This window comes from Epinephelus fuscoguttatus, linkage group LG17 (assembly GCF_011397635.1).
Source record: "Epinephelus fuscoguttatus linkage group LG17, E.fuscoguttatus.final_Chr_v1".
Classification (NCBI taxonomy): domain Eukaryota; kingdom Metazoa; phylum Chordata; class Actinopteri; order Perciformes; family Serranidae; genus Epinephelus; species Epinephelus fuscoguttatus.
The window spans coordinates 27,934,830-27,961,265 of NC_064768.1; the positions used below are offsets into that span (position 1 = coordinate 27,934,830).

Sequence of the window (26,436 nt, forward strand, 5' to 3'; positions counted from 1 at the left end):
AAACCAATTTTCACTCCTCTCTGGTGTATTCTCGCTCACGTCACAACCGTCTCTCCTCCTCTGTTTTTCTTAATTGTTGGATCAAAGACAATGCCCACGAATGACCTACATCTTCATTTTGCTGACTATGAGATGCTGTAATTAGTGATAAAAGCTTGTTGCGTCCATATAAACGTACGCTGTCATACATCATATCATGCATGAATGTAAGCTCGCTAATGAAGGCCATGCTGGTGCCTAAAGGCAAATATCCTGTGCAGAGGCTCTGTGACTGCACGCATTTAAGATGCACAGTAATCTGTTAAAGAGCTTCTTGATTTATTTCTCTCCGTCCGTCCTTTCCCCATCTTTTTTTTTCCTCTTGTTAATCCATGTACTTTTCTAAAGTTTCAACTTTCTGTGATGTCTCTCTGTCATCTTGCAGATCCTTCCCCTGATAACTGCATCTAATCTGCTCTGCCACACTGTCTCCCACATTTCTCTCGCCCTTCATCCGTCCATCTGTCCCTACAGTTCAATCAGACTCGATGTCCTTCCAGGAACATCAGTAATCTCATAGCAGTGTGTATTCTCCAAATTTATTCACAGTAATCTTTTTGTATTTCTGTCAGATACAAACTGGCAGATGAAAAAACGTATTCTAAATACTATTTTTCTTTTTTAAACACAGCTGTTTACATGATGCATAGTGATGATGTAATGCATCTATTTGTGGCTGTGTAAGATTATTAATAATGTGAAGATGGGGACACAAAGTAATTTTGTTTTAGCTGTCTACGTAAATTCATATATTGATGTAATCATGTCTTGCAATGTATTTCATAGACAAAACTGAGGTATCACTTATGTGTCTAGGAGTGTGGAGTGGCCAAGTAATGCTGACTCATGTTTTCGCCTGCTCTCTATCACTGTCCCTTTTGGGTTTTTGTTTGTTTGTTTGCTTTTGAGTAAAAAAAATTTTTTTGGCTTTGCTGGTCCTGCCCCAACCTAGGGAAATGTAAACATGGACTCTTCCTGTCTGCGTGCCGAAAAAAGTTTCATCTGATTTTGCAGGAAATCTGACCTAGGGACTGGCATTAAAGGTATACTATGCAGGTTTTTACTAGAAAGCAATATATAGACTCATACACAAGTAAATCCCTCTCAATCATCACTTATGACACGCTAGAAGTGTGTGTTATTTCTGCAGCGACTCTGCCCTCTGCCTGTATTTTCTTATTTTCTCCTTATTTTCTGTGTTCAGGTCATTAATGGTCGGAGCTTTATAAAAAGTAATGAACACGTGCTAGACCGTGAGCAGCAAGCATCCAAGAAACACAGCATCGAAAAATAACGTAAGCCGAAATGGAAATCATGAATGAATCTGGGGCTGGCTTTTAATTTCGCTTTCGCTGAAGAGCGTGTTTACGGACAGTAAGTGACAATCCTGCACAATTTGTCTTTAAGAGTAAGTATATAGATATAGATAATTCGAGCTGATGGTCTCGTTTGGCATCAGTATGAAACTGAGACTGTTTGAAACTGTTTGAGACTATTGAAAATTAGGAAATAAAAAGGATGAATGAAAGTTTATCTCTTGCTGGGTTTGAATATTGTCAAACCTAAATAGGGGCTTCTGTGTCAGTACAGTGACACCCACCCTTACTATGTTACTGTATCAAGAATCCTTTCTTTCTTTCTTTCTCTGTCCTCTGTGCTGTCACTGCACTCAGCTCTCAGTGGAGCCACAGGAAGCTCTCTGTGATGAGCTGACAGGCGGCTTCCTGTTTTGAAGCGTAGTGGTGGTTTTGGAGACTCATCTTCCTCTCTGTCAGAAAAACAAAATGGGGCTTTTGTGACGGCGACATATAGTACATTCTGACAGAGATTAAAGTAAAATGGAAAATTTTATCAGTGAGGCTGAACTTGGTTGTTTGTTTGGCTGTGTGTGTTTGTGTGTGTGTGTGTGTGTGTGTGTGTGTGTGTGTGTGTGTGGTTTGAGTGTGTGCCTTTTGTGTATAGAAAAATCAATACATTTACCGTTGTATTTTATTCATGTGTTTATCTACTTGCGGGTTAATCGGTGGCCTCTCATTTTATCTTGTCAGGACAATTCATTCAGAGTCTTCAGTGACGTCAGCGTTGTTTGGTCGTGTCTGTCTCACTATCAGTAATTTATGTCGTTGAACGTGCAGGACAGCCTCCGCACATGAGATAATTGAATCCCAACTGTTAAACAGGCCACTGGGAGAATCCTGGTGTTTCCCCCGCTGCAAACACAGCCTGTGACAGGCACATACTGTCCATTCTTTGTTTATTATTCCGGGGTGATGTGTTTGTTAGTGGTCACAAGGTGTATGTATGTCCATGGAGACCAGGTTATTTATATGGAGTTTTCTCACTGGGTAATGTGCACTGTGATTGGCCACACGGGGACCATTACCACAAATGTCACACACACACACACACACACACACAGGAAGAGATATAGATTGAGACCAGCATTAATCTCCGGTGCCTGTCACTGTGCTGCATGAAAGGAAGGAGGGAGTGTGACTGATTAGGGTGGCACTGTGCGCTCCTGTGTGAGGGTGCACGTGTCTGTATTTGTGAGTTTAGTCAATAAGTGTTGGCTCTGCGTCTCGTTCTGCGTCACTTCGGGAATTTCCCATAAGCTTTCAGATTCAAATTCAGTGCTGTTTTCAGTAAATGTAAATAAATGCTGGTGGTGGGCTGGGGTTGTATTAAAATCTTTCTATGTGAGGTTAAATTTAGGGGTGTTTTTGAAGCACTCCAAAGGGGGCAGCTTTTTAATGAGACCACAAAATCACTTAAATCCAAGTCAGTGTTTTATTTTGTTAATGGATTTCCTGCCACCTTTTATCTTTTTAGGGCCTAAAATTGACTGCCAGAGCTCTTCCTTTTTGCTGTCTTTCAGAGTAAGATTAAAAAAAAGGGGGGGGGGGTCTTGCAGGAGAGACTTATGTCTCTCTGTCCACACCCCTTCTCACTCCCTCTATCATACCCCAAGGCACCGGGAATATTTTTAGAGCGCTGCTGCCTCTCTCCCTCGCCATGCCGGCTCAAAAAAACTTGGCGCCATTGGAAACACTTCTCCGTCCTAATGAGGCGACTCTATGAGGATTTGTGATGGTTAGACGCCCTCCCTTCCCTCTAAGGGGAACCTTTTCATCCTCTGTGAATTGTGCTTCCCCCTCTCTCACGTGTTCATTCATATTCTTTAGATGAAACATGGCTCATGATCTTTTTTCCTATCTCTTTCTTTCTCTTATCTCTCTTTGCCTTTCATATCCCCCAGATTTCTTTCATATGAAGGGTTCCCTTCTCTCCTCGCTTATAAAAGATCCAAGTGCTCTTGAGGCTCACATGAACTCTTATTTGAATGAAATCAGAGATATGCTGATGAGTAGATGTTAATCAGCCTCTGATCAGTGTTCACAGATGTTCATTGTGAATATGAAAATGTTGATCCGTGTACTGGTGATCAAATTGAACTTCATAAATACAACAGTTGAGCTTTATGTATTTGTCAATGTCCGAGCAATGGGCAGCAGGATTTGAGCTACCATTGAGGATTAGATGTGCACTATATTTGTATTTTTCTAAAATTTGCATTGTTTTATTGATTATTTATTTCAAAAGCAAATCAATTTTCTGAAAGAAATCAGAATTTTACCATGGACCAGTGACACATAAATTACAGCCTGCAGGACAAATCTGGTCCGCCACAGGACTATCTAATTCACAATGAAAATAAACTGATTCAAACTGGGGATGTTTTTCTTTGAATGTAAAAAAAAAAAAAAAAAAAAGGTGCCAGAGTGCATAAAAAATAATCAAAATTGAGCTTGTCTATTAAAAAAGACAGAGGTTCGGGCCCGAGTGTCCTCAAATCCTAGAAACAGCCCTGTGTGCACCTGAGCTGTGGGGACATTTTCAAGATGAAACAATGAATTGATTAATTGGAAAGATAATTGGCAGATTAATCAGTAATGAAAGTAATTATTAGCAGCCAGAGGTGTGGACTCGAGTTAGATGACTTGGACTTGAGTCAGACTTGAGTTACAAATTTGATGACTTTAGACTCTGCTTGACAAAATCAAAAAAAGACTTGCAACTCAAGTTGGACTTAAACAGCAGTGACTCGTAACTTCACTTGGACTTGAGCCTTTTGGTTTGAAAATAATTGATACTGTACCCTGACCCCAAAGATTAAAAAGCATATGTGAAAAGTGCGCCACGAATGAATTCATTTCCATTTATTTATTTATTTATTTCCTGAATCAACTATTCACTCCCAGCAAGTCGACACTTAATTTTTTTAATTTTAATTTTTAATTTTTTGAACTAATCCGACAGCTTCCAATCAAGCTACAGGAGGGAACCATAAACTAACATTACATTACTTACTAATTGAAAAAAATGATAACAAAGATAAGTTTGTTTGCATACAAAAACAATATGGTGGTCACCAAGAAAAGGAATGTGTGCCAAAAGTGCGGGTTGAAACTCCCACAACATGTTTCAACAAATAAATTAAAATTTAAAAGAATATTCATAATTATTGTAAATCGAATATGTTATTACTTGTTTGTTAAAGTGGCATTACATTTATCGAAGCGTGCAATATGACTTGGGACTTGTCAGTCTTGACTTGGGCATTAAATTCAGACTTGTGTGCAAAAACTTGCAGCCCTAATGCATCTATATGTCATGATATTTTGTATTTTCATAAAGAAAATCAGAATCTCACCAGAGTGTGTGCAGTAGAATGACATTTTGATATTTACATTCTATTTTCTTTATTACATTTGTGTTTAAGATTTGCTCACCTGCTTATGATATATACAGTACATTAGTATATGGAGTATGTGATCATCTTCAATCACTCTATTTAGGATTGAATCACCTGCAATTACGACATCCGGCTTATCCTGCCTTAGATTAGCTTCAATTAAACCTTTAATTGGATTTCATGTGGACTCTAATACAGCCATAATTGAATAACTTTGCCCACATATATGCTCTTATCTGTTAGTGTAAGGTTCTCTGTGGGGGTGACATCTGATCGGTCAATAAATCAGATGGATGAGCTGCGATGGTGAGCTCAGATAAACTGATTGGGTCTGCCAGCGTCGTCGCGGTGGGGCAGAATTAGAATGCTGCTGCCTGCTGCCTCTGTCTAGTCAGGTATGATTAATGGTGTAATAGTGAAGGGCAAGGGCAAGCAAAGGCTTTTAGCATCAGGAAAAACAATAACAGATTGGAAGGAGGAGGCTCTGTGTAGTAGGCCAAATAATCTGTGTTTATATATGGTTATATAAGATGACATGCCTTTTAATCCGCTGAGATCCATTCTGGATGGAAAAAAATGTTTGTCCTGCCTAAGCAAAGAATACTCTTCAGAGGGATAACTGACTGTCTGTCTATTTTTTTCAACTCATTTGTCTTCTCCTTATTGCACCCCCCCCCCCCCCCCAATCTCTCTCTGTATCTGCGCCGTCCTTTCATCCTTCCTTCCCTCCCTCCTCATAAGGATGGGTCACGTGCCGGTCGGGAGAGGAAGAAGACAGTGTCCTTCAGCAGCAGCCTATCAGAGAAGAAGATCAGCAGTGCTGCAGACTGTATCCACTCCATGGTGGGTCAGCCACAGTGTAACCCTTTACATAGACTATGCATTTTGCACATCTGCATTAAATATTTAATGTTAAGCGCATGCATCAAGGGTTTCTGGTATATCGCAGGGTTTTGAGCCTGTCAGACACTCAACAGAGCTTGTTCAGAGGGCTAATGGAGTGATCTCTATACTGAAAGTCAATTGGTTAAAGCTTCATCCATATCTCGCTTGCAGGTTGAGGGGAGTGAGCTGAAGAAAATCCGAACCAACTCACGTGTTTACCTGCGTTACTACCTGTTGGATGCAGGCCTTCAGGCTCTATGCTGGGAGCCGTCCAAGAAGGAGTCAGACAAGGCCCGCATTTCTCTGGACTGCATTCGAGAGGTCAGTGTCCAGAGAAAAAGCTTTATGGATCAATCCTAGCTCACTTTATGAGTGACCTTACTGATTCTTCTAGACTCAGGCAAAGGAAATAGCCTGGACCATATGGAAGATGACAGTTGATTTGTTTTCGTTGTATCTGATGGGGGTTTTTCCATGTCTCACATTCTAGGTGCGGACAGGTCGTAACACAGAAACCTTCCGCACCAGCGGCGTTTATGAGCAGATTTCAGAGGACTGTGCGTTCTCCATCATCTATGGAGAGATGTATGAAAGCTTGGACCTGGTGGCCAACTCTGCTGAAGTGGCTAACATTTGGGTGACTGGCCTGAGGTATGGCACAATAAACAACCAGTAGTGGTCTATGGATCAGTGTGTAGGATTTAGTGGCATCTAGCAGTGTGGATTGCAGATTGCAACCAAGTGAAACTTCTCCTATTTGCCAAGCAATAACCCCAGGTTAGGATTCCTTCAGTGGTCATGTTTCAGGAGGTTTTTCCCAGGAGCTGAATTATCTGCAGAGGTCTCTTCCTCCCCAAAACAAATGGGCCTGGTGTTTAAAACCAGTGAAAAAAAATACAAAATAAAGCAGTTTCACATTAATAAAATCAGTGTTTTTCATAAACTGTTTGACTCATTGTGGAGAGTCTTCTAACTGCAGTGGCTGACATGAAAATGCAAATAACCCTATGTAGAGCCAGTGTTTGGTTCGTCTTTTCTGGGCTACTGTAGAATAATGGCCGACTCCGCGGACAAGGACCCTTTCCCTATGTATATTATATTCCATTTCTGCCAATATATCCCCCTAAATCCTACACACTGGACCTCGAACTAATTAAATCAAATGAATGAGAAGGATGCTATTTCACATAGGTTGAGCATTTGTCAGTTTTATTCACATAGCCCAAAATTACAGCTCATAGATTTGCCAAAAGAATTCAACAGGGCTCACTCCCTATTACTGTCGTTCTTTAAAAGCACTAATGCTCATACTCATGTTGTTCTTGTGTGTTTTGAACATATATCTGTGTTCTGACTGCCATGAAGATAAGGAGATATGGATTAAAATTCAATCTGTGGTTGAACTAATGTTTGTACATATGGGGTAGGCTAGGCTAATCTAGCTAATTTAGTTGGGACTTTAATGTCAGTCAAACAGGAATTATCTTGTGTCTTAAAGCCAAAACACACCACCGCCAAACACTGCACGTCAAAAAGGTCACTCCTGTTATTTTCTATGTATAACCCCACATGGACTAGGCATTGCAGAACTCCACCTCTCACTCCCTGCCTATACTTCCTGTTCCTTGCTGTGTGTCAGAGAATGGATAAGGAGAGACTAGCTGTTGAGGTTGACAAGTATCCCAAGCTATACGACCCACAATCCCATCATTATAAGACAATGGCGAAAAAAGATATTGCCCGGCGAGCCATAGTTTTGGAGATTGGCTCCTCAGGGGAGAAATCATGTTTAATTAATAGGTGTCCACACATGATTTTTAAGTTAATGCAGAGGTGGAAGAAGTACAGATCTTTCAGTATAAGTAGTAATAACTTGGTGTGGTCCTCTGTTGACATGCTGCAGTGCAGCGCTTCCTATTTGACATCCGGCACTTGAAATGCGGCACATGACATGTGTGTAATGACATTCCAAGGTGCTGCGGTGGCAGTGTTGCTTTCAGCTTTAGGCTCTGCTTTTTTCTCCTGTATTGATTGCATTGTGGTGAATAGTGAGATCTTGGATGATTTCTTTGTCGAGTCCTTTGAGAAGTGCTTGTACTGAAGGGCTATGACAGTAAATGTGATTTGGCTTTAAACTGATTTTACTGCTGCAGTGGTTGTATTGTATATAAGTGTCACCAAAATACTTGAGATAATAATGCATATGTTTTTTAATGCAGGGAAATATTTTGTCGATCTTCTTCCAGGTATCTGATGCAGTATGGGAAACATGCCCTGGACATGCTCGCCAGCAGTCAGGACAGCCTTCGTCTTGGCTGGCTGGAGAAGTTGTTCTCCTCTGCTGCTGATTCGGGAAGACAGGGAGATATGGAGGAAGGGATCTGCTTGCAGTCAGCTGTTAGGTTGATACAGAGCGTGAACCCTGGGGTGGGCAGCAGCAAAGTGGAGCACAGGTTTAAAGAGCTTCAAAGAGGTAGGGAGAAGATGTGTGGGCTTACTCTAGATAATGAATCAGGAGTGAAAGATCACGGTGAAAACAAAAGACTAATCGCAAGAAATGAGCAAGTCACCAAGCAGGAGTTCATCGAGGTCTTCCATGACTTTTGCACACGTCCGGAGATCTACTTTCTGTTGGTGCAGTTCTCTAGCAACAAGGAGTTCCTGGACACCAAAGACCTGATGAGGTTCCTCGAGGCTGAGCAAGGCATGGCTCAGGTGGGTAACACAAATTAATCAGGCATACAGATAGAAAACGAGATAGGTGTACATTCACAAATGCACCCTCAGCCTTCCCGTACTGTCATTACAACCATGTCCAAATTCTCCTTCTTCTCTGTTCCATTTTCTCACTCTCTCCTGCAGGTGAGCGAGGAGACCAGCCTGAAGCTCATCCAGTCCCATGAGCCATCAGAGGAGGGCCGGCAGCAAGGATACCTGTCACTAGACGGCTTCACCAGCTACCTCACCTCAGCAGAGTGCCACCTCTTTGACAGGGAGCACGACACTGTGTGCCAGGACATGTCTCAGCCTTTGTCTCACTACTACATCAACTCCTCCCACAACACCTACCTCATCGAGGACCAGTTTCGAGGTCCATCTGACATCTCTGGCTACATCCGTGCCCTTAAAATGGGTTGTAGATGTGTGGAGGTGGACGTCTGGGATGGCCCTGATGAGGAGCCGGTGGTGTGTACTGGACACACCCTCTCACCACCACTGTCCCTGCGTTGTGTGCTAGAAGCAATTGGAAAGTTTGCTTTTGTGGCCTCGCAGTACCCATTAATTGTATGTGTTGAGAACCACTGTTCACCTCAACAACAGAGAGTGATGTGGCAACATCTTGTGAGGATACTAGGAGATAAGTTATACACAAAACCCCCACATGAAGGGGAGTCATACCTACCATCGCCGCATGCCCTAAGGCATCGAATCCTGTTAAAGGGTAAGAAGTTGGGGCCAGGTCCTGATGGGGAGGATGGGGAGGTAAGTGAGGAGGATGAAGGGGCAGAGATGTGTCAAAGGATGAAAGCAGCTAACAGTGGAGGAGCAGGAAATGAGAAGGACGTGGTGCAGAAAAGTGTCTCTTTCACAGTTGTCACTCAGTGTAATCCTCTTCATCTTCTTCCCAAACGTTTCCAACTCTTGAAGGAGCTCTCTGATCTGGTAACTCTTTGCCGCTCAGTCCGCTTCATTGACTTCCCAACTTCATCCAAATGCCAGAAGCCTTGGGAATTGTGTTCCTTACATGAGTCACAGGCCGTGCGTCTCGCTGGCGAGAGCCCTGGCGACTTTGTCAATCACAACAAGCATTTCCTGTCACGGGTATACCCCAGCCCCATGCGTATTGACTCAAGCAACATGAACCCTCAGGACCTGTGGAAGTGCGGTTGCCAGATTGTGTCTATGAATTTTCAGACAGCAGGACTGATGATGGACCTGAACACGGCCTGGTTCAGACAGAATGGGAGCTGTGGTTATGTTCTGCGGCCAGCCATCATGCGGCAGGAGGTGTCTTATTTCAGTGCCGATACCAGGGACACGGTGCCTGGGGTGTCTCCACAGCTGCTGCATGTGAAGGTGTGGTAGAATAATGTGTAGACCCCAAGATACGTGAAAGTTGTATTAAACTGGAATAATCCTCTAAACTCTCTTATGTTCTGCAATCCATTAAGTGACAAACCTTTGTGTTGATCCCTCTCCTAGGTGATAAGCGGCCAGAACCTACCCAAGCCGAGGGGCTCGGGGGCCAAAGGGGACGTGGTGGACCCCTATGTGTATGTCGAGATCCACGGCATCCCAGCTGACTGCACTGAGCGCCGCACCAGGACGGTGACACAGAACGGGGACAATCCCGTCTTCGATGAGAGCTTTGAGTTCCAGATCAACCTGCCGGAGCTCGCAATGGTTCGCTTTGTGGTGCTGGATGACGACTTCATAGGGGATGAGTTCATAGGTTGGTGTCAGGGTCAGAAGGGTGACTGTCAATGGACTCAAGCAGTTCCTGTTATTGTCATATTTCTTTGGAATACTTTGAAATGAACTGCGATCTCCCTGCTACCACAGGTCAGTACACCATCCCTCTGGAGTGTCTTCAACCAGGCTACCGACACGTACCGCTCCAGTCTCTGACAGGGGAGGAGCTTCCCCATGCCAAGCTGTTTGTCCATGTGGCCCTGACCAATCGCAGAGGAGGGGGAAAGCCTCACAAAAGGGGACTGTCTGTGAGGAAGGCCCGCAAGGGGAGGGACTACACAGCTCTGAGGGACTTGGGGGTCCGAGCTGTGGATGAGGTTTTCAAGATGGCTGCTCCTCCGCTAAGAGAAGCCACTGACCTGAGGGAAAACATGCAGGTGAGGGGCAGTGCCACTAAATATTTAGCTTGTTGGTCGGACAGCAAACACGACTCGGTCAGAACCTAGTGAATGGCTAGATCTTGTATGAAACGATAAAGTGCTTTTAATGTGAAACAGGAAGTGGTGGCATTCACTCAGTCACAGACTTTGATAAAAAAAAATTAAAACAAGACCAATATACTTTTTACACACTCACACACCAGAAGAACCTGTTTTTTTCTGGAGCTGTAACTACTGATCATTTAACACAAGCTCTGGTCGGTGATGTCTCGCCATGACTGGTGGAGGCTGTGCAGCCATCGAACACTATCACAGCCAAGTTTTGCCAATAGTGATGCTTTGTAAAATGTCTTATGAGTGCAGATTAATCATCTGAACCAACTAATTTGTCTACCTACCTCTAGTTATGGGTTGTTACTAAGATGGTGACACTTGTTTCACTCTCTCCTCATAATGGTCGTGGCACCCATGTAGACATTGTAACGTGTTATATTCAGTAACAGTACTTGTGTGTCATACAGACATGGCTCTTCCTCAGACAAACTGATGAGGTGCTCTTCTCCATGCTCCATCGGAAAACTGCCATTTCAGCTGCTAGTTACTAGCTAGCTTGCTAACCATGCTTTTATTCTAATGTTACAGTGGTTACTGAAAATCAGACAAACAAATTGTCACTCATCTGATTATAGCAATGTACTTTCCTACGCTGTGACAATAGTGTGTGGATTTTACTTGAATTTTACTCATGTAGCGGCTGGCTAGCTAGCTTGCTAATTCCATCATGCTATCAGGCTACACTGTGTTTATAAGGCCGGCCTCGCACGTGCGTTTCAACCAAAAATGTGAAGATGTCATGTTGGACTGGAAGATTTAATCGTTTTCTTTTTTTTTTTTTAAATACATTTTTTGCTTTATTTGTGTTCATTGTAACTACATGTGGAGTAACGTGGTTATTTTATGTCTCTTGATTGTTGGCTTTATCTTGGGAGTTTTGAAATTAAACAGTGATGATTATATATGCAACTGAAAAGAAAGAGGTGAAGGACTGGAGCTCGTGACGCATTTTCTGCCATTGTTAAAAGCTGATCTAACCTTTATGTGCCAGGCAGCAATTTGGTCTGTGGGTGCTTGAATCACCCTGGGGGAATAAAAACAGTAATTATACGGTATGTTCCATCGGTGTGGTGAGACTGTTGGCACTCATGTCTCTTGATTTCTTCCATCCCAACCGGAGCTGCTACAACAGCACCGCTGCAGGAGGGAACTGCAGGGGAGCAAATCAATAGTCGAAGGAAAAGACAAATAGCTCTGTTGCAGGAGTGGTTTTTGATTACCTGTTTGTGTGTGTGTGTGTGTGTTTGTGTGCATAAGAGACAGTGAAAGCAAATCATGTGGAAGACAAAGTGGAGAAGAGATTTCACAGATTTTCTGTTTATATTATTTTGATTTCATTCTGTGTCTGTGTCTGGTTTTTCCATCAGTTAGGAAATAAGAGAGATTGTGAAAGGCTTTTTTATGTTTTCAAATTTTCAGATGTTTGTTTGTCCTCTTCTTCTCGTAAACAGAACTCTGTAGCACTGTTCAGGGAGCTGTGTGGGGTGTCGGCGGTGGCTAACCTCATGCAGTGTGTCCTAGCTCTGGGCTCCAGGGTGTCAGGACCAGACGGGGCACCTTTACTACTGTTTGACCTCCGGGACCACTACCCCACACTGGAGCCTCAGGGCCCCCTGCCTGATGTCCTTCGCCGGGTCGTCTCTACTTATGAAATGGTGAGGAAGGAAGAGAGTTAATATGCTTGTGGCTTTCCATCGTATGAAGGAACATCTCTGAAATACATCATAAGGAAGGAAAGACCAAACAAAAGCAGCAAAGATCACAAATCAGTGAACCACCTCCCATCTCCTGTCTACTCGACCTAACAATGAACCCCCCCACCCTCCCACCCTTGCAGACAAAAGCTTCCTTTCTAACCGATATGTTCACAAAGCGGGCACTCATTGTTATGTAGCAGACAACATTCCCATTTTTTTCCTAGCTTTAACAAGGCTTGTAAACACATCGGCGACATCCTCACCTTGGCCTGAATCCACTGCGTGTTTCCACCCAAATAAACTGAGGACTTTTCATCGACCGAGGAGAAAGTTATTTAACAGACTTTATTCATTTAATGATGTCTAAAAATAAACCCAGCCTCCCCCGTGGAAATGAATACAAAGAGAGAAAGAGGGAGAGAGAGAAAAAAAGAGGGCAGAGCGGTCAATTGGTCTGTTAGTGGACTCATCAAATGGTCAATACAGCGGGATGAATCAGTTTGTTTGGGTGGGTTCAGGTTGCTCGACTGCAAGGATACAATGTCAGGCTTCCTTACTTTCATATATTACTTTCAACATATTTTCCCTTAGTCTCCATTTTTCAGCCTCCTCTTCATCCCTTCTTTTACCTTCCGAGGTCCCACCTCCTCTATTTATGCCTCCGTGCCAATGATAGCATGTGGCCGGAGGCATTATGTTTTAGGGTTGTCGGCCCGTCCGTCTGTCTTTCTGTCCCATTCTTGTGAACATGATGTCTCAAGAACATCTTCGGGCAATTTCTTGAAATTTGGCACGACTGTCCACTTATCTTAACAAAAAGTGATAAATTTTGGTGGTTAACGGCCAAGGTCATGGTCACTGTGATCTTGTCTGTCTCATTCTCATGAGCGCGATATCTCAAGAAACCCTTGAGGGAAGTTCTTCAAATTTCTTACAAACATACTTTGAATCAAGGATGAACTAGTGCGAATTTTGTGGTCAAGGGTCAAGGTCACTGTGACCTCATCCATTGCATTCTCATTAACACAATATCTCAAGAACGCCTTGAGGGAATTTCCTCATATTCAGCTCAAAGGTCCACTTGGACTCAAGAATGAAGTGATGAGAATTTGGTGGTTGAAGGACAAAGGTCAAGGGTACTGTATGGTCATTGAACATGTTTTTGGCCTTAACTCAAGAATTCAAGTAGGTAAAAAGTCAGCTTCACTGTGACATCGTATTGTTCTGCAAAAACACTTTTCTGGCCATTACTCAACGTCACATCTCGGGAACAGAAGGGGAAACATTTGGTCAGGTGTCCATCTTGAAACTGTGCTGATTGTATAGATTTTCTCTGCTGCCGGGGGGAAGATGTGTGTGAAGTATCCATGTTCTCACAGACATGGATGTAAACTGTATCTGCAACTTGAGGGGTTTGCAGAGGCCTACAACTGCAATTCTAGTTTTCCTTCTGGGTCCTCTTGGACTATGGACAACCACCTGTATGTGGTTTCAGTGCAGCTGTGTCTCAGGATTCTAGCCTGCCCTGTCATGTTAAAGTGTTGCAGGGGTAAGGAACAGTACACCCCCTTTTATCACTATCTGTCTGGCCGCTGGCTCTTTTTAAATTGATATTTGCTCAAAGTGCACTTGTTCATGTTTCATATTGGATATTCCCCAGGAGTCTCTTGGGTTTGGATGATGGACAGTCAGTATGAATTGCCAATTTAGAGATACTGTCCAGAGAGCATATGTGGTGTGTGTGAGTGTGTGTGGGTGAGGGAGGTTTTTGTAGCCAGGAACAGGCTATAGTGAAGACAAATGGATCTGTTTCTGGTCTTATTAAGTTATGATTAAGGTTTTAGCGTATAAACAGTGACACTTTAATTTAACCAGGGTTGTTTGTCACTGCTCTGCAACTAGCATCTGCGTAGACCTGTGGCTGTCTATTTGTGCATTAGCGTGTAAATAAGAATGTGTGTTTGTGTGCGTGTGTATGTTTAGCCACTTCTGTTTCCAGCCAAGCAGATCAGAGTTGAAAAAGCTTGCTGAATACCATTAGCATAGATTTGAATGTCGTTCGCCTAAATGGATTCCACACCTCAATCCTGATGCCTGAAGGGAGAGTCGGAGAACAGGGACAGGAAGTGCGGATGAGAGTGTGTCTGTGTGTGTCTTACTGAATTGGATCTGGCCAAATTTATGTACTGTAGTTAATCCCTTATTTGTGGAACAGTGTTTTTTTTTCCCCACAGAGGGGTCACGTCCCAGTCAGGGCTTGTGAGAGGAAGTGCCGAATTAATCAGGCTAAAGAGACTCATGTCATTCCTCTGTGTGTGTGTGTGTGTGTGTGTGTGTTTGTGCGTGTGGTCATTACTTTGAAGGAGCTGTCACATTAGTCTCTGTGGGTGTCTTTACGTGCATGTCTATATATATGTCTACTGTGCACTGTGATAAAACAGCCTACAGTGTGAACCTTAATTGGCTAGTTCAGTAATTTTAACAACCGCCAACATATGCAAAAACTTCACGTGTGTTTCATTTCATCATAAATATTCACCTCCCGTGTGATTTGCACCCATTTAATGTGGAGTAAATTGTGTTCTTTTACAGCAGACCATAAAACAGCCTGTATATGTGCTTAAATGTGTGATTTACACACAAAAACAAGATGGGAAAGAGGTTTATGGTGCACTACAACTGTGTGTGTATGTGTGTGTATTTCACACTAATATATGTTCCCCTGTCTGCAGATGGTCCAGGCGAGCAGAGCGGTGATGGAGCTCTCTGATGGAATCGCCGACAGGATCCTGCATATACAGACAATGGGTGTGTAGGTGTGTGTGTGTGTGGGTGTGCTTGTGTTGGTGTGTATATGACATGCTGCTACGTAGAGCGTGTGTTACGATGTGTGTGTGTAGAGACCAGGCAGTGCCTATGTTCCCAGTCCGCTCATGACAACTCCCACACAGCCTCTTAACCACTGCTGTTATCCACACTGCAGTGGCTGCTTTTGTCATTAATGTAGCGCCCTTCCTTTTTATTTCCTTTCCGCCCCTCTCCTCTTCCTTTCCTTTTTGTGTTTCCTTCCTAGTTTTCTTCACTTTCCTTTTCTTTCCTCTAATGCTCTCTTCTCTTGCTGTATCCTCTTTCTTTTCCTCTCATTCCCTTTCCTCTTATTTCCTTTCCCTTCTTTTCCTCTCCTCTCCTCTACTTTCCTTTCCTTTTCTTTCCTCTCCTCTCCCATTCCTTTTTGTGTTTCCTTCCTAGTTTCTTCACTTTCCTTTTCTTTCCTCTTATGCTCTCTTCTCTCTGTATCCTATTTATTTTCCTTTCCTTTCCTTTCCTTTCCTTTCCTTTCCTTTCCTTTCCTTTCCTTTCCTTTCCCCTCCTCTACTTTCCTCTCCTCTCCTCTCCTTGTATCACATTTCCTTTTCTTTCAATCTCTTTCTTTTCCTTTTCCTTTCTTTTTCCCTTTCTTTTCCACTCCCACTCTCCTATTACCCAATTTCCTTTTTGCTCATGCTATTCTCTCCTTTCTTTTTAGTCCTCACGTCTTTGTGTCCTCTTTCCTTTTTCATTTCCTTTCACCTCTCTTCCCTTCTCTCCTCCCCTTTTCTTGTATCACTCTTCCTTTCCTTTAACCTTTCTTTTCCGCTCCCACTCCCACTCTCCTATTATCTAATTTCCTTTTTGCTTATGCTAATTTTCTCCTTTCTTTTTAGCCCATTTTCATTTATTTCTTCTCCTTCTATCCCCTTTCCTTTCCTTTCCTTTCCTTTCCTTTCCTTTCCTTTCCTTTCCTTTTCTTCTCCTTTCCTTTCCCCTCATTCTCTTTACTCGTCTTTGTATCTTCTTTCCTTTTTCTTTCCTGTTATCTGTAACATTTTTCCTCTCCTCTCCTTGTATCATCTCCCCTTTCCTCAATCTTCTATCCTGTCATTTCCTCTTGTGCTCTGTCCTCTCCTCCCTTTTTATCCCCTTTTCATTTATTTCCTTTCTTTCCCTTCCTATCCTCCCATCTCCTCTCATTCCTTTTCTTTCCTCTCATGCACTGTCCTCTCCTCTCCCACCATATTTTTCCCTAACCCATCCTCTGCAGACATCTGCCTAATCAACAGTGTCACACGAGGTTAAATGAGTCTTTTTACTGGCTCAGTTCATCTGTATGTTTTGGATGGAGGGGATTTAAATTGGCCGTGGTCCTGCCATCGATCACCCTTCGGTCTATTAAGTGAAGGGCACCATATCTGACTGGGTTATATCATTTCTGTAATCTTTGGCAGAGGTTTGTTTACTTCAGCAGGGCCCCCCTGGGTCATCTGACATTAGTCAGCCAGACTGTCGTCAGAGTGGCAATAAACAACCAACAAACACACCAACACACACATTTTACCCGCATCCCCTCCTTCACCCCGATTCAGTCTTCAGCTGTCACCCAGGAGACACAGTGACTGACATTTGGAGGTGTTAACCACTGGCTTGGAGAGAAAAAATAAACACATTAACGTTATTTATAAGATTCTCTGGTTGCTGGCTTTTAAAAAGCTGCATTTACAGACGTCATGGATTTAAAAAAAAAAAAAAAAAAAGACTATTAGGACATATATTTTAAGCATCTTTGGGTTTCATGAGTTTTGTGGGTTGAAATACGGTCAGCTTTTAAATATCGCCCTTGAGAGAAGCATGAATAGTAAAGAGGAGACAAAGGAAAAATTAAGGTGAACCTGAGGTGAATTGATATTTCGAGAGGAACATGATGGTTCAGTCGGGGCTATTGTGGAGACAGAGAGTGCGCTTGACGGAGATGAATGTTGTTTACAAATTTGCACTCTGCTCCACTTTGCTCCCAGACAACTCATCCCATTCTGCACTGAACTTTATTTTAGGTTTTCCAGAGCCAGTGCGTTGCTCGCTGATCAAATAATCTGTGACATATTCATCTGTTTTGTAGCTCGGACTGCAGTGGTGGCTGACCGCTGCTGAGATACCATCAAAAACCATCTTACATTGTATCATATACTTTTATTTCACATGTGATCACTTGTAGTATTAATAGAGTGAGATTAAATGTGAGATAGTGTAGTCCAGTGCCAGAACGTTCTTCTGATAAAGAACTGCTGCAGAGCCCGAGGCCTGATCTAACGAACAAAGCTCTTCCTGTGTGCACAGAGGAAAGATGGCAATCAGGTGATCCCAAGGCGTAGGTCCTCCTCTAAGTCTTAGATGAGGGGGTGGGCAGCGAGGAGGCATAAGCAGGTCACTCAGAGGAAGCCATGGGTTGGCTTGTGGCAGAGATGGATGTCTGAAAGTTACATCAGAGCAGAGGGTTGAAACGGAGAGGAAGAAAAAGCTGTGGGAAGATGGCAGAGAAAGATAGCTGGAGGCAACGCTGGGGGGAGGACAAGAACACCAAGGGAGAAGAGTCAGTGAATCTACCTTGGTATTAGGATGTGTTGGTGTGTAGAGGTGTGGGTTCATCCAATTAAAAAAACACTTATTTGCTCACTTTCTCTTTGTGGTACAGCCATGCAGATAGTTCTGGTTTTATTTGTCCACGTTTTGATATATCTGTCTCTTTATCACTTAAAAGAAAGAAAACATTTTCTCTCACGCCTCCGGTGAAGGAAGAATCCAAAAATGTTAAAGTTCTTGATAAATTGAAATGCATGGGGTCGAGATTTAACAACGGCAAAACTATCAAAACATCCATTTACAAACCCCTATGCAACTCGTGCAGCATAATCCATGTCTCATTTATCCAGTGGTATGCTCAGTACTTCCCAAACAGATGGCCATTTTGACGGGGAACTGATCTAAAAGTGAAAATTATCCATGCTCTCTTCAAAGCCAGACTCCACTGACAAAAACAGTAATTTTATATGCTGAGCATGGGAGCTGCTGGTCTGCCACTGCCTCCATCAGTTTGTTGCGTGACTTTGGTGTTCTAAAGGATTAGTTTGGATCCAGCAAAGTCACACAATAACACAAACAAACTACCACTCTAGGCAGCAGTGGATCAGCAGGTCTCGGTTCAGCAAGGTAAAAATTACTGTTTGTGTCAATGGAGTCCAGCACTGAGAGCATATATAAGTATCACTTTTACTTCAGTTCCAGATCAAAACGGGCCGTCTGTTTAGGAAGCACTGAGCATATGACTGGATAAATGAGACTTGGATTATGCAAGAGGTGTGTGAAAGTTTCTTAACAGATGCTATTACTATACTTGCCCTCTTGTGACTTCAGTTCATCAAGAACTTTCTCTGTTTTCAGAGTCTTCATTTTGGGTGGAGTCATGTAAAAGAAAAACAAAGTTTCCTTCTATTCAACGCCACATGCAGTAACTGATATACAAATGGTCATTTGGGGGGTTGACGTATTCCTTTAACACCAGGCTGAAAGACTGTGTTTTGCTGTCGTCGCTAGTCTCTACATGCAGCAACCACACCCATCAGTGATGTCACAGCACTCGGTTTAACCACTGCATTAAGCTGAGAAGGTAAACCACTGGAAGTCAGATGACAAACAATGTTTCATGAGGGGGTCAAAGTTGCTCTCAGTCATGTGTCTTTCCACGGACAATACCCTCATCACTCTGTATAATTCATACAACACACCGTGGCTGTATTTCTTTGCTAGAAAGTAGCTCCAGTGAAAGCAGTTCATATTCAGGTCAGTGGTTCATCCAGAGAAGTTCCTGGAAAAAGATGCTCCTGGGCAAGTCAAATCAGTCCCACTAGAGGTACGTGATGACACCCAACCAATACTCGATTTGTGAGGCCAATATTGATACGTGAAAGTTAATTTTTTAAAATATGTAAATGACCAATGCACATTGTCCCATAAAAATTGGCTACTAAAAAATGGTGACCAAGTTATGTACTGAAATGGGTGTGTTACAGTTGAAAATACATTTGAAATGCCAGCGCTGACTATTTTGAAATCCCCTCACATAAAGTGGGAGTGATAAACGAAAATGTGAATAAACATAATGGATGAACATGCTTCCATACAGAGCGCGAGGAGTCATTGAATGGTTTGATGATCAAGAGAATGATGTGAGTCATACGCTATGGCCTTCACACCCACCTGCTTTTAATCTGCTCTCCACCACTGTCATCTAAACACCAAATAAGGGGATATCCTTTGAAAGAAGGATCTCTTTATCTTGTATTGCTGGTGAACAGAACCTTTAAGATCATGACTGGGCAGCTGCTTGGGCCCTGACCTCCCATCTAGATATATATAGATTTCACACCTCATGAGATGTGAATAAATATATATGCCTGGTTGTGTCTTAATGACATCAGGCTGGATGTCAGATCCTTAGGTTGTCTTTTCCCCACCACAACTGCTCAGAGGACAGGAAGTGAAGGTGATGCACTTCCTGCTACGTCTTTTTCTGCCAGCCCTTAAGGTTGTTTTGGCCTCTGGATCAGGACCCATTTCTGTGTGTGTGTGTGTGTGTGTGTGTGTGTGTGTGTGTGTGTGTGTGTGTGTGTGTGTGTGTGTGTGTTTGTGTCCCAGTATTGGCTTGGAAATAATGTTCCCTCCATTGGCTTCACTTGGTTTCACAGGGAAATAGACACACACACATTACAGTGGCACGTAGGCTTCGAGTTGCCTAGCAACCAGGCAGTAAAGGTTATTATTCAGGCAACTTCTGTAGGTGTGTGTGTGTGAACATGGAGCAGCGACAGCGTATGTGAGTGCAGGTGTGTGTCCGTGTTTGCAGACGTTTAGTGACAGAGACAGGGATTATGTGTGAGGAATTGTTAAATTATACTCGCATCCAATCTGTTTACTCTTTTCTCAGTGTGTGTGTATGTGTGTTTGTGTGGTCCAGAGCTTGGTGCGTCTAATGTCTGGGCTCTCGTTGATGGCTCACAGTGATGTGTGCCCCGTGTTAACCCACTTCCGGGTTTCCATGGTAACAGTGGGACAGTGGCCCGGGGCGGTCAGAGGAAGCCAGACACACAACACAACTCATTGCACATACTCTAACTAGCCGGCGGCCTGACTTCTATGACGCTCTCTCTCTTTCTCTGTATCCTTCTTCATCTGTCTCTCAGATTTTCCATCCACGTCCCATCATTCCTTTGCATAAGCTCATCCTTTGTTTCCGCTACTCTCTCTGTGAAATCTGATGCTTACATTGTGCTTCAATAAGTAGAGATTAATTAGAAGTGTATAACAATTAATTGAGGGCAGCAGTGTAGAAAGACTAGCGATTAGGCCCCACTGAAGTGAAGCATCTTCATTAAGCACAGGCCCATGTGAAGACAGGAGATAGCACAGGACTCCCCAGAGTCTGGAAGCTGGTGTTGGTGGAGTAAAACCTGCAGGTGGATGATGGAAACTCGCAGACAGATTGGTTTGGCAGAGAGAACACTGATCAGAAACGATGATATCAACATTTGTGAATCAAAGGCAAAAGACGAGAGAAAAGATTTCCCTGCAAGTGTGTGTCCTGCAGTGTTTGGAAGCCAGAGAGCATAGCCATACTTCTGAACACTGGACTAGGCACACAGCATTGCATTTTGACATTCAGAATATTATTCAGCGGTCATGAATATTGACTCGTCTATTTTTGTGAACAATGTTTACTGATCATAGACACACTGCGAGAGACCAGCAAATGACAACATTGCTCTACTTCAGTTTGTTCGACAAAGTACACAAGCCATCATCAGCCTGTGTTCACAAACGTGACTCATTGTAGTTACAGATTTCTTAGGGGGCAATATTTATTTTTTTCTGATTTCAGAGTGTACACAAAACATGGGGCTGGTCAAAAGTGTGGTAGGAATGAACGTTTGAGTGACGCACTTTCTTAGGTCCATTAGGAATGTTCACTATTGTGTAACGTGTGGTGGTGGTGATGGTTTGTCAGTGTGTGTGGTGTGTGGGCTTCGGTACCTGACGGAGATGAGGCCAGTGCGCTCTAAGGTTTAACTGATGAGTACACAGAAAACAAAATCATCCCTCATCCCTGTGTCCCTGTTCAATTACAGCTACTCTCATGGATACACTGTTGTTAGGTAACTACAGTAGCTTTATTTAAACTGGGGCAAGAAACCCCATCACACCTTTAAAGTTAAATTATATGTGGTCAAATTAGCACAGCATAATATGAAAATGGTGTATCATTGCAGACACAGGTCTGTGGTGGAACGGGAGGCTATACTGCTAAAAGTCACTGCATCAATGGATTGTTCCCCTGAAATCAGAAATAACTCAGGCTATGCCAACTGTATTTGAATATTTCATTATTCATTATTTCATCATAACTTGTGAATTACATAATACAGGAAGCAAATGATAAGACAACAGAGCAGTGGCGCCACCCTGATACAATCATAGGCCCTCCAGCAAAAATAATTTTGGTGTGTTATGTGTTTGGTGTTTTTGAACTTGACTAGGCTTGTTCCTAGTAAATGTTACTTGCAATCAATGAACTCCTTTTATTTAGATATTTTTATTTGTCTGAAAGGAAAAAGAACAATGAACCACCTAACACATGTATGTACAGATGTAGCAGTACGAGGGCTGTACTCGACTCAGCATTAGGTCAGTGGAATCAGATTCAGCTGTTTAATTCAAATATTCCATGATTTGTTTTTTTCCATATAAAATGGACTCAGTGGGTCATACAGTGTTACAACATTATTTGCCAACACTAAATAACCAATAAAAGCCAGAGACTGTGTCGTATTACGTATCTATGAGCTGCAAATTGACCACTATCTGAACGTCCAAAAGAGTTCAGATAGTGTTGTTTCAGAGGCTTTTGGTGCAAAGCCTCTCTTCCTCCAGGCCGTTCCAGGCTGCTTGACTTGAAGCAATCTCAGTCAACTGAGAGGTCTCCAACTGACGACTTTCAAGGGGCAACCCGAAGCGGAGCATCAGATAATTAGTAATATTCAACTGTAAAATAAGAAACCAAAGTATATCAGTGTGTGATTCCTTGACTGCCATACTGACCAGCTCCTCCACGATGTTGTGATTGCAACCATTAATGCAAATTTAGCCAATCCCTGTGAATTCAGCGTATCAGTCAGCCGCTCCTTGCTTAAAGGGTGTAAGGACAAAGTAAAGCTTTTTGAGGGTTGGTGTGAGTTAGTTGGGATTGTATTATGACATGGTCCGATGTTGGTTGCTGCTGTTGTGTTAGCTCGTGCTAACCATATAGAGAGCAGGAGGAGAGCGACTCATGCTTCGTATGACTACAACAGCTGATTGTTGGCAATGATTGTCAGTGATCAGCTGTTGGAAACATGGAATGCTCACAATAATCATCTCTGGATCTAGAACAGCATCGCAACTATTTTTGCATTTTTTTTTTACCCACAATTGCATTGCCAAAAAAAATGAGTATAAACGTCCCAACATGCATCACAAACTTTTTGAAAAGCTGCCGTGAAATCAGACATTTCAGTCCCCAACAAGGGGCAAAATCCTGGAAAGACTGATTTTGTTTTTAACTAGACATGTACCTCAGCACCATGATAGTATTTCTGAAATTTCGTCATGGCTTTTGGCTTCGGTGTGCCACCCTAAGATTTTCATTGGCCCCATCTTGCCACCCCATGAAAAATTTCTGGGTTTTCTACTTTAGCTTAGTGTTGCTATGAATCAAATGCTAAAAGCATGCCAATATGCTCACAATAACTCTTGTACCGTTGGCACTAGAGGGACAATCAGAGGGTTATCAAAGTGAGCAGGGTTCATCCTCTGGAGATCATAAATATTGCAACAACATTTCATGGTAATCCATCCAATAGCTGAGATGTTTCAGTCTGCACAGTGATAGACTGAGTGACTGACCTTGCCATTCATTAAGCTACACTGCTAGCATGGCTGTCAATAAAAATACTGTTTTGGATGGTACTTGCATACAATTACATCTACACAAGACAGCATGGATGATTTTGTTATCTGTGTTGAGACAAGTTTGCCAAGGTATGATTAAGTACAAAACATCGTTCGCTAACCTGCTACGGTTGTGTGTATTTTCGGCTCTAGCCATGGAGTTTCATGAGAAGCTGCAGAGTCTGGCAGCGAAGGAGGGGCTGAGGGGTCGCAAGGTCAGTCGGGCGCTGGAGAGTTTCAGCTGGAACATCACCATCCTTAAGGTCAGCAACACACACTCACTCATACACTCACAAAAACCCAAACAGCCCCAGGAGAAGACCATTAGAACATGTTTTGGCCTCTAGCTAGTTGCTCATCTTTTTCAACCTCCCTCCCTCCCTCCACTTCTACCCTCTGTCCTCATCTCTCCTTGCCGCCCTCTACTTCCTCGTGTCTCTCCTGATTTCCCCTGTTTTCTCTCTCAGGGTCAGGCTGACCTGCTGAAGCATGTCAAGGCTGAAGTCCAGGAGAACATGAAGCAGGTCCATGACGCTGCTTTGACTGGAAACCTCACCAAAGAGAGTCTAGGGATAAGAAGGGTCCGCTCTCAAACACGACGAGGCCAGGATGACAAACCCAATACGAGTGCTAGAGGACCCTCAGCATAGCAAGCAAATGAAAGAGGACATGACCAAATTGCCATCGTAGCTGCTGTGACAAACCCTTTCCATGTTATTAAAAGTTCCAAGGTTTTACTCCGCCTTAGTGTCAGACTTTCATAATGCTATGGGAGAGCTATAGCGAGTACTGTGTTTTTAAAAGAGAAGAACAGAAGAGTTGATGAATGTAAAAGTCTTCAAAATGCAGCCATTGTCCACCCACCTCTCGTGGATGACACTTGAGAGCCGCCAAAGTGCAGGAGCGCTGCTGAGAGGAGACAGGATAAATGACACCGGGGGGATGAATGTAGTTAGATGTGAAGCCAAGGTTGAGTTGTTTGTGCTGCATTAAACTGTAAATACAACAAATGTCTATCAACCTCTCCTTATGTGCAATGTGTCCGGAAGAGGGAGGAAAAAAATTGTCATTTTTCTAGCACAGTGTGCGATGACTCAAAGCTCAGCCAAAAGACGTTTCAGATCTTTTGAAAACTTTTTGAAAAACTGCCACCTCCACATGTTAGCGGCTTGTGCTTTACGCTATCGTCTAGCAATATCGAGCAAGGATTCAGACACAGATCACACGTTCTTGATTATAGAAATGGGAGATTAGCAGGAATCTGTGGATGTTTATGGTATTGTAAGATTATATCTCTTGGACCAGTGCAGCCCCTTTATATCACTCTTCACCTTATCTCCATTAAAGGGACAGTTCACCCTCAAATCAGAAAACCTGCAGTGCTATTTGTCAATCTAGATTGCTCTGGTGTGAGTTGCCGATTGTTGGAGATATCAGCCGTAGAGACGTCTGCCTTCTCTCCAGTATAATGGAACTAGATGGCACTTGGCTTGTCGTGCTCAAAGGGCCTCAAAAATACATCCAACTCAGCAGCAATGTCTCTTTCCAGAAGTTACCCAAGATAATCCACAGACCTAACTACACCAGCCGACTGTATTGCAGCCGACTGCGCAGAAGGTAGAGTGCATCTACTCATGAATAAAAGGCCTCTGCTCGTGACAGTGCGAGATGAAAACATTAATGGTGTCCTCCTTGGCTGAGCTGTAATGTTAGTTAGCTCAATGGTGCTAGGCGAGCTAGCAGTAGATAGCTTCCTTCTGCGCAGTGGCACAGTTAACAGGTGTAGTTTGTCAGACAAAAAGGAAGGTAACCAGGTCATGATTTCTGGAGAGACGTTGCTTTTGAGTTTTTCAAATGCATTTTTAGGCGCTTTGAGCACAGCAAGCCGAGTGCCATCTAGTTCTATTACACTGAAGAATAGGCAGACATCTACAATGGCTGATTTCTCCAACAATCAGCGACTTACACCAAAACAATGTAGAATAATAAACAGCACTACAGGTAAGAGGAAAAATATGTTAATTTCATGTTGGGGTGAACTGTCCCTTTAAGCATTTGTAGGTCCTGGATTACTACTTTTCATCCAATCACCTCAAGGTCCTTTGTCTTGCCACGAAACCCCTACTTTACCCTCTAAATATTGTCATCTCACATACAGTATTCTATATTTTTGTATTTTCCTGAAGCCCTTGTGCTGATTACACCACCGTTACCCATCACAACGATCAACTCCAGACCTGTAAATGTCTGCCTCTAGGGAACAAATACTGTTATGTTAAAAGTGCTTACTTTGTGTGCAAAACACTGTACAGTATTTTACTATGTAATTCCAATCCTTTTGCTGTAAAGAATATTTTACATAAGTTATTGATCCTGAATGAAACATTCCAGTTATCAGTGCAGTGGATGAGGTTCGACCTGTTCGGCTCTGTAAAAGGTTGCAGTTCATGATTACCTTTCTTCACAGTCGGGATGGAAATAAACTAGTTTTTAAATTACTGATGGCTGCGTGTCTGTTACTGCTTTGTCTCTGATGAGCATCCATTCATACTGACACAAGAAGCCACAGTTGGGGAACAGACCTATGGTGTGGATAAAAGCCTCTAATCAGCCCCCATTTAAAGCTTCACTGCCCATCAGGGTTTAGGGATCCTAGTTTAAATCAAATCAGAATTTATGTATGTATGTTAGACTGAACATAGATTTCTTAAACTTTTGAGAAAACAACCTCAGCATAGTCAGTTTTGTGGCTGTTCTGAGGCTTTAAATCGTATCATGTGATCTTCATCAGCAGATGGAGCTTGCTGAGTAGTTGGGGCAGCAGCTCTCCCTTCTGTCCTGGCTTTCCATGTTTTTCAGGGAGTCCCACAGGGCCTTGAAGTCCAGGTGGTCCTAGTTATCCTATGAAGGCCACACTAGCAGTTCATTGCTTTGGTCCAGACTGAAATATCTCAGCAACTATCAGATGGATTGACATGAAATTTAGTGCAGCCATTCATGGTCCACAGAGGAGCAACCTTCCTTTCTTCTAGCGCCACTATGAGGTTCACATTTGAATGCCACTGCAACAATTTCCTCAAAATTTGCTACAGAAATGTATCTTCCCCTCACAATGAGTTATAATGACTTCCTCTAGTGCCATCATCGGGGCAAAATGTCAGTTCATCCTCAGTTCAGTTCCTTGGTTTATGACTTAACATCTGCAACTAATGACAGTCCCAGCAGCCTCAAGCCTTTTGGT

At 42.9% G+C, this 26,436-nt stretch overlaps 1 protein-coding gene across 1 annotated transcript in view; it reads left to right on the plus strand.

Moving 5' to 3' along the window:
- LOC125904219 (inactive phospholipase C-like protein 2) overlaps window positions 1-25,693 on the plus strand; it is a 33,384-nt gene extending 7,691 nt beyond the window's left edge. The window contains exons 2-12 of the mRNA XM_049601471.1: window positions 5,537-5,638; window positions 5,852-6,001; window positions 6,171-6,331; window positions 7,927-8,395; window positions 8,543-9,757; window positions 9,884-10,133; window positions 10,244-10,530; window positions 12,099-12,302; window positions 15,077-15,152; window positions 23,349-23,458; window positions 23,663-25,693. Of these exons, the coding sequence (XP_049457428.1) occupies window positions 5,537-5,638; window positions 5,852-6,001; window positions 6,171-6,331; window positions 7,927-8,395; window positions 8,543-9,757; window positions 9,884-10,133; window positions 10,244-10,530; window positions 12,099-12,302; window positions 15,077-15,152; window positions 23,349-23,458; window positions 23,663-23,845 (3,207 nt within the window). The 3' untranslated portion in view covers window positions 23,846-25,693. The remainder of the gene's footprint in view (window positions 1-5,536; window positions 5,639-5,851; window positions 6,002-6,170; window positions 6,332-7,926; window positions 8,396-8,542; window positions 9,758-9,883; window positions 10,134-10,243; window positions 10,531-12,098; window positions 12,303-15,076; window positions 15,153-23,348; window positions 23,459-23,662) is intronic.
- The last annotated feature ends 743 nt before the right edge of the window (window positions 25,694-26,436 follow it).